Here is a 17,844-nt window from a genome sequence, read left to right on the forward strand (position 1 = left end):
GAAAACTTTCCACCTATGCTTCCCTCAAATAAGAGAACAGTTTCCTGGGGAGTGGAAGGGAAGGACATTTCTGTTTTATACACTTGCAGGATGATTTATCATATACAAAAGTTCATTTGTTCCTGAGGAGAAAAACAACATGTAGGCTGAGTTTAGTCATCAAGAAAGGTGGATTCACAATCCTGTAGATTCAATCCTCTTTCCACAGAACAGGTACAACACTAACCGAAGCAGTGCAGACTTCCACATATTTCCTCAGTAGGGGGCCTCAATACTACTCTGGAGGGCTTTCCTTTATGTACATTCAATCCTAGGCCTCTCTGATGAGACATTTTTCTACAAGATTAAGACCTCTTGCAAAATACTTTAAACTTGTTTGAAACATTCTAAAATATTTCTGTGTTCTCCTCATCCCTGGTCTAAACAACATTTGATGGTACTGAAAATTCCAATCTATATTAGATGTTTCTCATGCAAAATGATTAATTATTCAAAGCTCAGTCCTGCTAAGATTTACACACTTGCTTAATTAGTAGCCCCAATGAAGTTAATGTCACACCCTTAAAATCAAACACACGTGTAAATTTGTGCAGGGTCCTAAGTCTGGAAGTGAACTCTCCCCTGACTTGCTTATCAGAACTGCCAAGAGCTAATCAGAAGGGAAAAAAATGGAGTAACATGTTAATGTAAGAGATTAGTGGGTGTACTAATAATACCTGGGAATTCTCATGTTTCCAAACCTTCACAAACCTTCACTACACCTTGTGAGGTAGGTAAGAATGGCAACTACTATTATATTCACTTTAGAGATGGGAAACTGGGTGCCTCCTAAAATTCTCCTATATGCTGGGGAACACAGCCACTGCTACTCTCCTGATAGGGTGCAATGTATATTTGCATCCACAATCAGCGAGTTCATCAAATAAGGAGCTGGCAAGAGCAAGAAATGAGTTCCATCAGGTCAGGGTAAGGGACAGCCAGAGAGGACATTGTGCTCTCTCTCTTTACACCCAGGTGTCCAGGTTCTCTCCCTTTTGTCCAATAAAGCACAGAAATGACTTAACTTGATTTCCAGCTCCCAGCAGGAGCTTACAGCTCTGGCAACTAGAAAACCCAGCTATTTTGGGCTTTGAAAGTGAGAAAATTTGATTTGGAAGTTAACAGAAGAGAATAAATACAGAACCTGACAGTGTCCGGTTTAGAGTCATTCTCTGACTACCACTGTACTTTAAAAAAATAGTTACACATCAATGGACAGCAGCAGGGCAAAACAGAACGTTCGCGGAATCGGTATTATGGTGATATGAATGTTTAGAATATATAGATGCAATTTTTTGCTGTTATTTTAACAGAAATAATGCAAGTTACTTACTGATGTCAATCCTTTGTTCGATGGGTAAAGGAGTTGTTCTGCTTACAAGTTTGGAAAGGCATGTTGCTGCTAGAAGCTGAGCATAGGATGTCTATAGAAACAAACACCATACCATTGTATTAAAAATTATTATTATGCCAAAAGACAGCAGAATGAGCAGGTAGGATTACAGTTGGTCAGACAATGATTTGGCTATATACTTGATATATTAAAAATTAAACATAAATACATAAAAACATAAATACAGCATAGTCATATTAAAAATCACGAAAAATCCCAAGATATAGCAGATGAGAAGACCTTTCCAGTCCCCCCCATCCAGCACCTTCAAAAATGTGGCCTTGTGATTAGAACTACTTTTCTAACAATACTTTCCTATTCTTATCACTGGGCTGAGTTTTTTAATCTTTCAAATCTTTGGTTTTAAATCATTTGATGTTTTATAACTAAGGGATGAATTTGTCACACCCTAGATTTAGTCACAAGAATCCTGGATTCAAAGATCTGAAGTTTTGATTTGCTTTTTTTTGTTTAAAACTCATGACTTTAGCATTTGAGTTTTTTGTGCATGATGATCAAAATAAGCTTCATTACAGCCTTCAAGGCTGAAAAGTAAACTAAGTTCTTCATCTGAGACCACAAGAGATGTGATCCGCAACACCTCTGGCAATGCCATGGATCAGACCAGACATCTCTCTACGAAAACTGTAATTGGCCTTGGAATCAAACTCCTTAAAGATATTCTTTAATTCAACAAATTGAGTTGGGGGTTTCAAAGATGACTCTGGCAAAACTCAAGGTTCAAAACTGTTATTACAACACTTACACTCTGTCATTTTCTCAAGGGTATTGCTTCACAACTGCATAAACACAAAAAGGCAATATTCACGCCTAACAAAATGCTAGTCCTTCAAGTATTAGCTCACTTCCATTGTGTCACTCCATTATACCAACCCCTTCTAGCACACTCACTTTCAATTCAACAATACTGTCACCCTAAATGCACACATGAAAGAACTGAAGATCACACTGTAATGCACAATTTTAACATCAACCTTCCAGCACTACAATACTTAATAGTTTAATCACAAACATCATTTTAAAACTGCATTCTTAGGACTTCCATATGATACAGTAGTAAAAAAAAAATAATAATAAAAAAAACAAAACCACCACGGCCAGATTATCAGCTGTTTACACAAAAGTGTTGTGGGAAAAGCATGGCTCTAACCCACGTTTTTACTCCCTTGATCTTGGGCCTGTTGGAAGCCAAAACAGCCGTAGGGCTGCTTTAAGGTTCCAGTGGCCTCACAGTAAGCACTGCACCAGCCCCGGATCAAAAAGAGCAATCTGCACCTGTCTACCGCCACCTCTGGGATGGTCCCTTCCTAGCCCTTCCATCCCCTGTGCACTACCTCTGTTGGTTATGTCCCCAGCTGTCCCTCCAGTGTAGCTTTACACTTGCCTTGTGCTGCTGAGTTGGGGTTCAGAATCTGGCCAACGAAATTAATTACATACTTGAATTTTTACCCTTTCAAACCACTGTTGCCTGATCTGTGGATTGTGTATTAATTATATTGCTTACTTAGGAATTTCCAGTCAACACTCTGAGGTTTGATGGATTCTTGTCTCAAGATCAACCTCAGTTTTATCAAAATTACTAGTCAGTTGGGAACCCCAGTGTGCATGGTTACAACACTCACACTTCTATATTTGTAATAGTTTAATAATACGGTTAGCAAAGTCACCAATAGTCTAACCCAGCAAGGTAGACAGAAATAATAAAGAATGTATATTTGAAAACCCATATACTCACACCATCCCTTGCAGAACAACCTGAAATATTAGCCATTATCTTCCTCATAACTATCACTATCATCCTGGCACCAAGAGGTACATACATCTCTCTCTTCCCAAGCATACAGGCTTTTATAATCTGTTACGCTGATGCCACTGTGCCTAATGCATATTCAGTAGGGATTTCTCCCCTTTTTCTTATTTGTGTTTCTTTACCCTACTAATTTTGGGGTGCCCTTATCCTAGAGGTTAGTATATTAATAATTTCAACTTATTACCATATACGTCAATTTGTTGTCAAAGTAAATTCGTAGTTAAGTATTTGCCAACGATTCTATACTAAAATATCCAAGCCTAGTATCAGTTTAATATTCCTGCAGTTGCCTAATGTTATGTACAAACTTCCCTCTTAAACACTCTATTCCCAGTTCCCCAAAACTTAGGGGTGACTATTGGGCCATTTATCTGTGCCCAAGTTCATAGGCCTCAAGCCTTATGCTACCTGCGTAAGCCGATGCCTTACAGCAGTGGTTCTCAACCAGGGGTATGCGTATGCAGAGATCTTCCAAGTGGTACATCAACTCATCTAGATACTTGCCTAATTTTACAACAGGCTATATAAAAAGCACTAGCAAAGTCAGTACAAACTAAAATTTCAGCCCCAGAGCAGCGGAAGGGCGGGTGATGTGGCTGCAGCTCCCCCACCCCAGAGCAGTGGGAAGGAGCCCCCCAGCCCCAGAACAGCGGGAGGGCAGGAAATGCAGCCCCAGCCTGCCTAGCCCCGGAGCATGAGGAGGGCCAGAGCTGGGGCCACCCCACAAAGAAAATTGGAGCAGCCGCGCCAAGCGGAAGCTGGGGACAGAGCGTGGGTGGGGCCATGCCTGGCTATTTGGGAGGAACAGCCTCCCCCCAGCCTATGGTATCCGCTGCCCATGCTTAGGGTACATCAGACAAATGAGACTCTTAAAAGGGGTACAGTAGTCTAGAAAGGCTGAGAGCCACTGTCTTACAGGATACAGGAGTGGAGGCTTCCTTGCATTACTGCTAAGTAAAAAAAATGCTAAAGCTAGCTTTATGGGCTGGGCTACCCCACACACTTCCACTAGAATTATACACTATGATTTTTAATAATCTCAGACCAATTAAACAATACACATTACATCTGAAAAATATTTGTGCTTAGTACAGGGCCGCCCAGAGGGGGGGCAAGAGGGGCAATTTGCCCCAGGCCCCGAGCCCCACGGGGGCCCCCACCAGAGTTTTTCGGGACCCCGCTGGCGAATTACCGCCGAAGACGGAACAGGACCCGCCGCCGAAGTTCAGCTCGGTCTTCGGCGGTAATTCAGCGGCGGGGGGCCCTTCCGTTCTGGGACCCGCCGCCGAAGTGCCCCGCAGACCCGCGGCGGGGGCCCCCCTCCGCCGAATTACCGCCGAAGACCGGGCTGCGCTTCGGTGGCGGGTCCCGCTTCGGCGGTAATTCGGCGGCGGAGGGGCCCCCACTGCGGGTCTTCGGGGCACTTCGGCGGCGGGTCCAGGAACGGAAGGGCCCCCCGCCGCCGAAGACCCCGGGCCCCCGGAATCCTCTGGGCGGCCCTGGCTTAGTATTGGTTTAGTAAAGGCAGACATTGTTTTATATGCATATGTACATAATGTAAATCAAACACGTTAGAGTTAAGAAATTTACTTGCTATAAATTTTCAAAAACAAATTAGATGTGCCATTTTAAAATGACTGTAACAAACTAATTAACAGATTTACTTGAAAATTCTCAGAAAATTCATTACTGAGGAAAAAGTGCTATAGTTGGATACATTATATTCTTTATGCATGTAAGAGATTTAATTCCTGCTTCAAGTATAAGCCTTAGCAAACTATAATCTTAGCTATGGAACCACTACCCTGCTTCCACAATAACACAAATGGAAACTACACCTTAACAACAAAGCTGTTGAGCACCATTTTGACATCGGTTGATAATTATTATACATGGAAAAAACTTATTAGATCATAGAAGCTATTAACCTACCCTATGAGAAAATGTACCACATATTAAATCAGTCTTACACATAATCTCAAGAGAATCATACACACACAGAAAAAGGAAATTTAATAGAATTCTTAATTTTCTGTATCTTTATTACAACAATTCTGTAGCTCAACTGAATTGTTACATTTGTTCACATTATGACCCCAATCCTGGAAAGACTTATATACACATTTACAGTTAAGTACATGTGTAAATCTTTGCATGACCAGGACCTATATTTGTTACACTTGATACTATTATGGAATTCTAATGATTGTAATGCAATTACTATGCACAGAAAATTGAAGAGAACAATATTTATGCTTGCATTTCTTACATCCTGAACAACAGAGTCTTACTGAAGACAGGCAATAATTGAGTCTTTTCCTAACAATAATATTTTGCACCTTTTATCCAAGGATCTCTAAGCACTTTACAAAGCTGAGTAAACATTTATATAACAATTTATAGAGAGGATAATTGAAGCAGAGAGAAGATAACTGACTTGCTAAAGGTCAAAGAAAGTCAGTAGCAGACCTGGAAATGGAAAGTAGTAGGTGTCCTGACTCCAACACTCGATTCACCAGATCGTTGTTCAATGAACGAGACCACAGCTGCAACCACATATGAATGGGACTCCTCACATAAGTAATCCTTACTCAGGAGTATGGATTACAGGATCAGGCCAATGTGCTATACTAACTTTGAATATTTTCATTTTCCCCCCATTAAGAATGCATTTTGCAACATCTATTGCAATAACCTAACTGTATCATAATGATAAACAGAATTAACAACTCCTTATGCATCCATTAACATAATAGATTTGTCAGGTTCTTCCAAGGCATTACCAGCTATATCAATGATTTCCAGATAATGGACACGTCTTAGGCATGTCATCTGAAATCATAATGGTTCCAAAAACCAGTAATGATTATGCAGGACTGATGGTTTAACTCAGGGTTGGTTCCCCCACCACCTTTTAAATCTGACAAAATATCTGTATGTAAAATATCAGTACAAAAAACACATAATACTCTAAAAATCAGAGGGGTAGCCGTGTTAGTCTGTATACACAAAAACAACGAGGAGTCCAGTGACACCTTAAAGACTAACAGATTTATTTGAGCATAAGCTTTCGTTGGTAAAAAAAAAACAAAAAAAAAACCATTTCTCCATGCATCCAAAGAACTGTTTTTTTACCTATGAAAGCTTATGCCCAAATAAATCTGTTACTCTTTAAGGTGCCACCAGACTCCTCGTACTCTAAAAAGAAAACTGAAATAATGCTAAGAGACTGGTTTAAACTAAGACAACAAGAAAATATAGTTTAAGGCTTTTCACACCATACTTACCCTGTCCCATTGTAACTTGGAGGAGCAAGAGCACAGGGGACTTAGCTGTAAACGTGTTGGAGCAAATCATGTTGAGGAGCAATACTGAGCAATGGGTGGCATAAAGCCCCATAAGTATGAGGTTCCTACCTTTTGCAAGTATTAGACCAACATTTAACATTTATATCTATTTTTCCCCATAGTTAGGTTTTCCCCCTGTTTCTGGCCATCTGTTTTCTAATGCTAGGTACTTTCAGTCCCACAAAGCCCACCCTCTAATACCAATTGATGTGTGTAGACAGATTTGCTGGAATTTTATCTATGAAGGAAAAACTCAATTTGTTATAAGAGATGAGCATCTCACATGTATTGCGTTTTCACTAATATTACCTGAACCTCTAATGTGGATCTCATGATAAATGCATGTTTACATTGTCAGACATTACACTTCTCCCGGGTACTTACTGTTCCTTGTTCTAGTAAAAGTTGACACTGGCTGAGACATTCAGGGCTGTCAATAAGCTCCAAGAGCACCTTCTCTGCTTGCATCCGCTGTGCTAGATCAGTCCCCTCATAGAGCTGGTTACATAGTACTTCTAGCTCTGCCAAACTCTGTTAAGAAAGAACAATACTGAAACCTTCAAATATGCCTTGTACCTGTGGAAGCCTTCCTTAAGATTCACAGTACTGGCTATTTACAGACACCGACATATATCCACTACCATAGCATGAAATGCTACCTATGCCCAGCTTTCCAGAAAAGTGCAATCAAACCCTGTAGCTTCTTTCCCTCCCAATTCCCACAGCAGTAAGAGTGGCACAGAACTCCAGTAAAATATATGTGGAAGAGAGACAAACAGATGTTATATTCCTCAGTACTAAAACAGAAGACATTATACCAGTGATTAAAATTAAGTGACAGAACACAATTCTTTTATCATGGACTACTCCTAATTTGAAATTTAGAACAGAAACAACAGTTCTGGTAAAGTTAATAAAAAGAATCCAAATTTAACATGTATTTTAAAAAAAGTTTGCTCTCTAACATTAGCTCTAAGTTCCAAACATTGCAAAGATAAGCTTTAAATCAACAGTTGACTTACTGAGCATATCTGATAATAGCACAAAAATGTTGTAACCTATTGACTGAAGAATCAATATTTGAAAGCACAATGAAGAAAGTACTAAATGCTAAAAGCAGCTATAACATGAGGTACTTTTTAGAGAGAGATAATGCAACACAGGAGGAAAAGAGAAAGAATGAACAAGACACTGTTTAAGAGGAAGCCAAATGAAGATTGAAGACCAGAGAGAAATCTATGTAAGACCAATAGAAAGTCACTGAGTCTATCCATATGCTTTATGTTAAGCATGGTCCTAAGACTTTGCAAGACTGAGGTGCAAGTCTACAAAAAGTCCATCGGTCATTTCATACTTGACACTTGTTTTAGAACAAAGTGGGGTTGGTACAGTTAGCAATTACTTTGAGTTACTATTCTAATGAGAAATTAAAATACTTCCTCCCCCCCATTATCATGAGAAGGGTGAACAAGTGCCTCTGTTAGTAGGTTTTAGTGACTAAAACAGAAATTTTTCAGGCTGAGATTTTCAAAACTGTCTAAGAGGACATCTACACTGCAAATAAAGGTGTGAGTGTAGCACGGGTAAACATATCCACCCTACCTTTACTCTTACTAGCTCAGGTAACAACAGTAGTGAAGACGTGGTGGCACAGGGTTCAAAGTGGGCTGGCTGTCCCAGTACAAGCCTGCAGGGGACCTGGATATATACTCGGGTTGTTGGCCCATGGGTATGCCTATCCATGCTACAATCACACCTGCATTTTCTGGGTAAATTTACCATAAAGGGATTTGGACTACCAGCTCCCATCGATGGGAACTGAGCATCCAGATCTCTTAAGTGGCTTTGAAACTATCAAACTGAATGTGTTGGCCCCATCCGAAATACCTGCACCCTCTCCCCCACAAGCCCAACCACAGGGCCCCCCTTGCCCAGATACTAACACCGTCTCCCCCCCAGAGCCCAGACACCCCCCCACCCGATCCCAGCCGTGGCCCCCCTAGAGCAACTCACTCCTTGGGTCACATAAAAAGGGAAGATTTATTTATTCCTCTATAAATATAAACTAATGAATGAAAATAAGACCCTGACAAAACAACAACATATGTACACTAACTCTCAAACAAGACACTAACTCAAAGGAATTAAACTCTCTTCTGCCCAACACTCGCTCACCAACAGTTGTTTATATTCACTTTACCCTCCAACAGTTATTGACACAATAGATCTTCAAGCAAGATCCATGCTTATGGATCTGCATCTCCTGAAACACTCCATGGTATATTGGGTCACTTCTCTTCAATCTTCTTCCTTAGAGCTCATGATGAGCTACAATTCAGTCCAATCCCTCCCTTCTATTTTAGCTGTTTTTTTCTTTCACTCACTGAACTCCCATTGCAGGATATCTCAACTCAAAAGCAAACAAAACAGCACCCTGGGGACTGGCCATAGCGACTCCGGAGATCATGTCTGGAATGTTTCAGCATTTCAGAGTCCAGCTCTTTCACAGAAAGGTCATTTTAGTCTCTCCTACACTTTACATTGCACACGAGACCTTACAGAAGTCCCTTCTCCACTAGAGAGGACTCACCACCCTTGTACAAAAATAAAAGGCAAGTATACGAGCACTGAAGATGACCTTGAAATTAAGACCTGCAAACTAATCTCTGCATGCTGAAGTTGCTCCTTTAATCATCAAGTATTATTTTTCTGATATTAGCAGCCTCTAAACTATGTACTTGGAACTGCACAATGAATCATTTCCCCCCAGATATTCTGATATTGTCTCTCTAAGTATCAAACTCTGGACCATCCCACCAGAGGAAGCGGAAGCTGTTTCACTGCTAGTATCTCTATTCTCCTAGAAACATGGCCTAAAAAATCTTCCTTAATAAACTTGGACTTCGCTTTAGGCATCCTCCAATATGGGCAACAGTCACTGCCACTAAAAAATTGGGTTGAGGATAAATCTGAAATCCTTTAAAAAAGAAGAAGTGGTAGCAGAGGAGCTAAGGTCAACATTTTTGTTGAGTTAAAGTTTTAGTGGCAAAGACTGGCATTAACCCACCATCATTCAGACACTTAATACACGTGAACTACATAGTCCACTGTCTGAGTCTCCTCTGTCCCATTATTTCTGAATCATAACCTCTATCCATGCAACTCTGGGGAACAGCAGGAGATAAACCATAGATCATCTCCAGGATTTCTTTCTATAGTTATGTAAAAGTCAATGCGTGTGCAAAATTCTTGGGAACAAATCTGCATGCATAGGTCAGTAGTCTGTACATCAGTTTCTCATCCAAACTAATGACAAGAATTGGAATTGAACATAATTATATGATTTCCTGTGAAAGAATTTACGCACCCAGTAGCACTAAATACAAAGATGAACAGAATATGTTGGAGAAGAGTCAACGAGGCTTTGGTAAAGGGAAATCATGACTATTAGAATTCTTTGAGACTGTCAACAAACATGTGAACAAGGATGATCCAGCGGATATAGTGTACTTAGACTTTCAGAAAGCCTTTAACAAGATTCCTTAACAACAGTTCTTAAGCAAAGTAAGCAGTCATGGGCTAAGAGGGAAGGTCCTCTTACGGACCAGTAACTGGTTAAAAGACAGGAAACAAAGGGTATGAACAAATTTCCAGTTTTCACAGTGGGGAGAGGAAAATAGCAGGTCCGTCAAGGATCTGTACTGGGACCAGTGCTGTTCAACATACTCATAAATGATCTGGAAAAAGGGATGCACAGTAAGATGGAAAAATTTGCAGACGATACAAAATTACTCAAGGTAGTTAAATACAAAACTGACTGAGAAGAGTTACAATAGAATCTCACGTGACTGCGCAGATGAAATTCAATGTTGATAAATGCAAAATAATGCACATTAAAAAAAAAATCCCAACTATACATACAAAATGATGGGGTCTAAATTAGCTGTTACCACTCAAGACAGAGATCTTGGAGTCACTGCAGATAGTTCTCTGAAAACATCTGCTCAACGTGCAGCAGAAGTCAAAAAAGCTAACGATGTTAGGAACCAATAGGAAAGGGAAATATAGGAAGACAAAAAATATAATGCCACTATATAAAGCTATAGTATGCCCACACCTTGAATACTATGCACAGTTCTGGTCACCCCATCTCAAATAAGATATACTAGAACTGGAAAAAGTTCAGAGAAGGGCAACAAAAACAATTAGGGGTATGAAATAGCTTCCATACAAGGAGAGATTAAAAAGACTGGGACTATTTAGCATAGAAAAGAGACATCTAAGGGGGGCTATGACAAAGGTCTAGAAAATCATTAATGGTTTGGAGAAAGCAAATAAGGAAGTGTTATTTACCCCTTCATATAACACAAGAACCGGGCATCTCCCAGTGAAAGCAACAGGCATCAGGTTTAAAACAAACATGAGGAAGTACTTCTTCACATAACGCACAGTCAACCTGTGCAACCCGTTGTTAGGGGATGTTGCGGGCCAACAGTATAACTGAGTTCAAAGAAGAATTGGATAAGTTCATGAAGGGTAGGTCCAACAATGGCTATTACCCAAGATGGTCAACCCCATGCTCTGGGTGTCCCTAAGCCTCTGACAGGCAGAAACTGGGAGCAGATGACAGGAGGATGGATCACTCGATAGCTACTCCGTTCTGTTGCTTCCCTTCTGAAGCAGCTGGCATCAGCCACTGTCGGAAGACAGGATATTGGGCTAGATGGACCATTGGTCTGACCCAATATGGCCATTCTTATGTTCTTAATCAATGCAAGCAATCTGCATTTAATGCAATTATTAAAAACAAATAAATCATAATAACTAATTATATATTAGCTACCTTGGTACCAGGGGCGGCTCTAGGAATCTGGCCGCCCCAAGCAGGGCGGCATGCCGCAGGGTGCGCGCTGCCAGTCGCCGGTCCCGCAGCTCCGGGGGACCTTTTGCAGACGTGCCTGCGGAGGGTCCGCTGGTCCCGCGGCTCCGGTGGAGCTTCCGCAGGCATGCCTGCCGGAGGTCTACCTGAGCCGCGGGACCAGCGGATCCTCCGCAGTCATGCCTGCGGGAGGTCCGCTGGTCGCGTGGCTCCGGTGGACCTCCCGCAGGCATGACTGCGGAAGGTCCGCCGGAGCCGCCTGCCGCCCTGCCGGCAAAATGCCGCCCCAAGCGCGTGCTTGGCGCGCTGGGGTCTGGAGCCGGCCCTGTTTGGTACTATTCATTCTGGATGATGAGGAGCTTTTTCTCATCAGTTTCAAATAGATCTTATGCTATCAGGATTAGAATAGTTCCTATCTTACATTTACATTCCCTGACTTTGATCTCCCAACAATGTTACTATTCAGCCAAGTGTCTCCAGAATTAGCAATTTTACTAAAACCTTTAACTTAATTACAGTTAACAGTGGTGCTTCTCACAAATGATGCACTGAGAAAAATTCGGTCTAGTTTTCTTTCAGCGTGGCCCATTGGGACTGCTCCAGATATAGGAGACAGTTAAGAGATTACCGTATATACTCACTCATAAACCAAATATTTTTAGTAAAAAAGGGAAGCACCAGAGAAGGGGGTCGTCTTATGAATGGGTATAGAGAGGAAGAGGTGGGATACAGCCCCATCCCCCAACAGAGGGAGCAAGGAGAGGCAGCACAGCCACAATGGAAGAGGCGGGGCCAGAGTAGCTCTGCTTCTGGCCATGCTGCTCTCCCGCCAGCCTCCAAAGCAGCTGCAGCTCCAGCTCCAGGGCTGGCAGGCTGCAGCCGGGTCGCTCGGCCCCACCCCCCAGAGCAGGCTGTGGCCAGCCGCCCAGGCACCGGAGCACGCTGCAGCCGTGACACCCATCCCAGCCCGCTGGAACATGCTGCGGCCACGCTGCCCAGTCTGGAGCAGCTCCAGCCAGGTCAGAGATATCCTCCACTGGATCTCCCCAGATAAGGTGGGAAGGGATGAGATGGGGAGTGTGTGGGGGTCCCGGGCTAGGAGTGGGGTCATGTGGGGGGTAGTCACAGGGGTTACTCCCCTGACTCCCAGCTTCTCCCCCCCAAAATATTTCCCCACCAGTTGCTGTCCTGGCCCGTTAGGGTAAGCAGCTGGCGCGCCGGGACACTTTGTTTACTTGGGTTTACCTCCGTGCCTGCGGACACTCAAGGTAAACAAACCGTCTCGGCCCACCAACAGCTTATCCTGATGGCCCGGGGAGCCAAAGTTTGCTGACCCCTGAATTATAGGGTCGGCTTATGAATGGATTATAAAAAATTTCCATTTTTACTTATCCATCTTGGGGGGGGGGGTCGGCTTATAACTGAAACGGCTTATGATCAAGTATATACGGTATATTCCCTGGGAAAGCACTTTCAGGAGACATTCCTTTGTTAACCAGTAGCATGATCTTGCACAAAATAACACTCATGATTCCTCACTTAAAAAAATAAACCCTCAATTCAAGATGCAGACAACTAAGCCTGCTTCCAAACAAAAGCATCCACAGCTAAACAAGGACTCGGCACAAAAAAAAAAAAATCTAGCTAGCATTTTTCTCCACTTTCAGGTAGGGAGGGGCAAGTGTGCAAATCTAAGGAAGGATACAAAGGCTCAGGTTGTTCAAGGCGAAAAGTTACGTTCTTAGAATGCTGTCTTTTAATAAAGTTTAGCCTGGGTAAGTACAGGGCCACATTACCCTCTTAGCATATGTCTACACTTAAAACCCTACAGGAGCACAGCTGCGGCATTTTAGTGTAGATTCTCCTGTCAGCATAGGTAATCCACCTCCACAAGGGGCTCCTTCTTCCACCCACCCAGTGCTATCTGCACCCGGAGTTAGGTCAGTATAGATATGTCTCTCAGGAGCGCGGATTTTTCACATCGCTGAGAGATGTAGCTATATAGTTATAAGATCCTAGTGTATACCAGCCCTTACTCACACTGAGATATCCTACTCCTCAGCTACACCTACTGAAATCACCAGGACAATTCAAGGAGTAAAATGATATTCCATGTTACAATATTAATGGCTTTAGAGATAGTCCCCATTTTAAGTACAGGAAATTCACTAGTACTGATAATACCGTAACTCTAAAATTAGAATGAATTTTTAAGTATGCATGTCCTGATCATTCAGCAGCAAAAAAGAAAGTCGTATCCTCAAAGGACTAGAAACGATTTTAAAAATTTCTTGACAGGCTGAAGCCTGAGAGCAAACGCTGAAGAAACTACAGCAATCTGTTTACAAAGAATTCAAATGAAGCAAAAATGCACCCTCCAAGCTATTGTTTGTGCTGCACTTTTGAAATATTAATTGTAAGAAGATCATTGTACAATACTAGCTGCTTTAAAGAGCCTCAGGGGGGAAAATGCCAGCCCATCCACTAATACAGCTGCTGGCACAAATGAGGCAAACTTCATGTTTCCTTAACACCAAAGTATTTAATCCAGGACTAGGTGAGTGCTTGTTATTTATGCCCATTTTCAAATACAGAGGATGCCATCAAGCGTTTTGGGGATTTTTTACTCCAATAGTAAAAGCGGCTGCAGAGAAGACTTCAGGGAAAGTCATCACAGAATTTGAAAATGTAAACCAGTGGCCACTGCCACTTCCCTCCTATAAGTACAACTTTCCAGAGGCAGAATTTCCAACAATGTCAAATCACATTATTCAGAATATCGATAAATACACCTCTGCCCCGATATAACGCGACCCGATATAACACGAATTTGGATATAACGCAGTAAAGCAGTGCTCATGGGGGGCAGAGCTGTGCACTCCGGTGGATCAAAGCAAGTTCGATATAATGCGGTTTCACCTGTAACAAGGTAAGATTTTTTGGCTCCCGAGGACAGCGTTATATCTAGGTAGAGGTGTAATGGCAGGATTACAAAAATGTAGGCACAGAATTCAAGTTAAATCTTGGAGAGAAAGCAACTAAGAGGATTACAAAGGTGAGGCCTCTGGGCTCAGATGCTCAAAGGCATTTAGGTGCCTGACTCTCACTGATTTCAATGGGAGTTAAGCACCTACATACCGTTTAGGATCTGGACCTTGATCTCTAGGTATAGAGTGGCTCCTTCTAGAATACCCTCTAATTGCTAGTCCCCAAAAAAACTATTACTGCCTCTTCACTATCCAGAAGGTTAGCACTGAGATTAATTGGAACAAGACAAACAAGGGAAGAACAAAGGAGCAAAACAAGGGAGGGAACAATGAAATAAATTAGGAGAATAAAGAATGGGAAGTTTTCCCTGGCAAAAAGCCATTAGTTTCTCTGACAGAGAAGTTTTCATTTCTGGTTACAAAGATATCCTTCAGAATAGGTGAAATGCAGTTCTGTCTCCTGAGTCTGCACACCAATAGCTCATATGGTTCCAAGCAACAGCAAGGAGAAATTGACAAGACTACTCAGTTTCACTGGTGTTATTCAACCTGTGGGAAAAAATTAAAATGAAATTGACATGATTCTTGTCACTATATTGCTGCTTGGAAAAACTTGGATCAGCAGAGGCAGACAATGCAGTTACTCATAGGGAGGAGACCCCCAAAGTTCAAAGGCTAGAGGACAGGCAAAATAGCAAAAATATCTATCCATCTCACAACGCTCAAAGAAGGTTTTCAGGTAGGTGGGGAGGAGAGAGAGAAAGGATCCTTTCTACAGTCCATCAGCCAGAGAATTGAGATTTATTAGAGACCTAACTAGCTAGAGAATATGAAAGATGAAGCTCCCTGAACAAGGTTCAGGGATAGTATACCAATAGAAATCCCAACATCCTTTGACTTCCCAGAAGCTGAGGGTAGGAACATGACTTTTTAATAGGATCTCACTGGCTGGCTGGTAGGCATTATCATCTTCTCATCAGCTACGAGTTAGTAGACCTAGTCCTTCTATTAGAAGGCATCTGGTAAATATTTCAAGCCCTGAGTGTAACCTAGAAAGAAGCAGCCAGGGAAATTCTAATAGGCCTAATCTAATATTTGACAGGCCTTGTTTAGAATGGAGAACCTGAAGTCAGCTGCCTTTGCACCTCTTCCTCCATACTTTCACCTATAAATCAATGCTTAAAGCTTTGTTTTTTATTTTAAATAAAAGGATTGAATTTACAACCATCAAAACTCAGCTATATGATAGTCCAAGAAAATTTTAAAGACAAACCGCTAACAGACTCTCTGTCTAATTAAATTTGGTTTAATTAACCACAATATGTAATTTCCCAGCGATTCTATCAAGGAAAGGGAGACAGTAATTATCAGAATACATTTCTAATAAGTATAAAGAATCACTTTTTATTTCAAAAGGTAGCCATTGAAACCTTCACTGGATTTGATTGGCTACCTCTGAATTTATATAATACAACCTTCAACTTTCAGGTTAAAAAAAATGGCCATATATAGTTTGCACACTAAAAACTTGTGGAAACAACCACAATTTTTTTTTTTAGACAGATAATTTGTACATCTAGGGGATGCTGAAGCTGAAAGAGAAATCACTCTCTGAACTTTATAGGAAAAAAAGTAACTAACAGAACAATCCCGGTTGCAAAATTAAGTGAACCACTCCTGTTCAGCTTAAAATGAAAATGAAACTTGGAAAAATGCAAGCAAATACATCGGGGGGGGGGGGGGGGGAATAATCCAAAATACACACTGAGACTAAGAGGGACAAACAGGGACGCCAAAGTAATGAAAGAGACCTAAAAGCGATAGTGACTGGAAAAGGAGACATGAGTCTACTATGCAGTATGGTTGTGCTCCAAAAGGTCAACACAATTTTAGGAAGCATCTACTCAGGTACCATGTCATGAACAAGGTTATTGACCATCTTCATATCACATCTGGAATTCTACATTCAGCCCTGATTAAATACCTGATAAAGTACTGATAAATTTGGGTAAGTCGAGAGTAAAGTAATAAAAGTTATCAGGTCCCTGAAACAAATTATTTATGATCACAGATTAAAAGAACTAAATATTTATAGCTTGACTAAGCGATGATTTACAGATTTCAAATAGCTGAATGTGAGCACCAAGGATGAAGAGGAATTATCTGGTACAGTATATCAGAGTACAATTAAGAATAGCAGGCTGAAATTAAATCAGAAAATATTTAGGCTGAATACCCGGGTAAACCTCGTGCTAATGACACATATTAGGCTGTGGAGTAACTGCCCAAGGAAAATGAGGGAAGACACATCACATCTGGTTTTAAAAACTACACTGGACAAAACACTAGACAATAGTCAGAACAGGAAAATAATCTAGCCTTAAATGAGTTGGTCTATCCAAGATGGGGCCTACTGCCCTTCGAGGCACTCTGCAAGGCATATCTATAGGTACAGCCATACTTAGGATGGTGTGCAGAGTTCAGACACAGCACTTCCAGCTAGCATGGGTATAAATAGCAGTGTAGATGGTGAGGCATGGCTTAGACAAGTAGAGTGCTTTACACACCAGAATCTCTAAGGTTTATACCATACATGGCTCACTACATGCTCACGCAGTGCCTCCCATGTCTATACTGCTCTTTTTAGCAATGTAGTGTCCCACTGCTTCACCCTGCCAGAGCCTTTTCTGGCCACAGTGAAAGGCTCCAGACGGGAAAGGCTCCAGAAGCTCCTGTAGTGCCTGTAATTTACACACCGTCATACATGTAGACATACCTTATCAGACAGGTTTTTGCTTGAGGAAAACTGTAGGAAAGATGAACGCTGGTAGGCAGGGACTAGCTTGGAATTCTGTCAATATGCAGGAACTTGTTATTTAATAAATGTATTGTGTTTGTTGCATGATGTTTCAAAAAGCACACTGAGTTAATAAATAGGACACACTGAAGGGCAGGATTCTGTGCTGCAAGAAACTAAAGTGAATGATCTAATACAGGTATTTTCCACAGTGTTTTTTGTTTTTGTTTTTAATAACACCATTACTGTGGGGAAAACCAATGACAGATTATAGAGAGCAGACATAGGAAACACGCTGCCCCTCCAAGCAGAAGTGGGATTGGCATAACCCTTTCCTAATACAATACCAACCCACGTGGTCAAGTGCAACTGATGTCTGTATTTCCCAAATGCCCCCCAATCTGGTTTGCAATAGCTGCAGCAATGCTTCAGGAGACACAGCAAGACAGCCAATGCAAAGGAGCCAGAGGTGCAAAGGCACCAACTAACTATAAATGACCCAGCGAGCTGAAGCAGGAGTAGAGATGTGTGGGAAATGAATGTCCCTCTCTAGGAAATTTTAATGGACAAC

General features: G+C 41.6%; 1 protein-coding gene across 4 annotated transcripts in view; it reads right to left on the minus strand.

Moving 5' to 3' along the window:
* Window positions 1-17,844, minus strand: part of RANBP17 (RAN binding protein 17) — a 279,011-nt gene that overhangs the window by 260,111 nt on the left and 1,056 nt on the right. For 3 of the 4 annotated variants that reach the window (XM_045027071.1, XM_045027073.1, XM_045027070.1), the window contains exons 2-3: window positions 6,995-7,141; window positions 1,373-1,463 (exon numbers count right to left, since the gene is read on the minus strand). In XM_045027071.1, coding sequence (XP_044883006.1) covers window positions 1,373-1,463; window positions 6,995-7,141 — 238 coding nt within the window. Of the gene's footprint in view, window positions 1-1,372; window positions 1,464-6,994; window positions 7,142-17,252; window positions 17,271-17,844 lie in introns of those variants that run through there. The other variant, XM_045027072.1, reaches the window with a different exon arrangement.

Source organism: Mauremys mutica, chromosome 8 (genome assembly GCF_020497125.1).
Source record: "Mauremys mutica isolate MM-2020 ecotype Southern chromosome 8, ASM2049712v1, whole genome shotgun sequence".
NCBI classification, from domain to species: Eukaryota; Metazoa; Chordata; order Testudines; family Geoemydidae; genus Mauremys; species Mauremys mutica.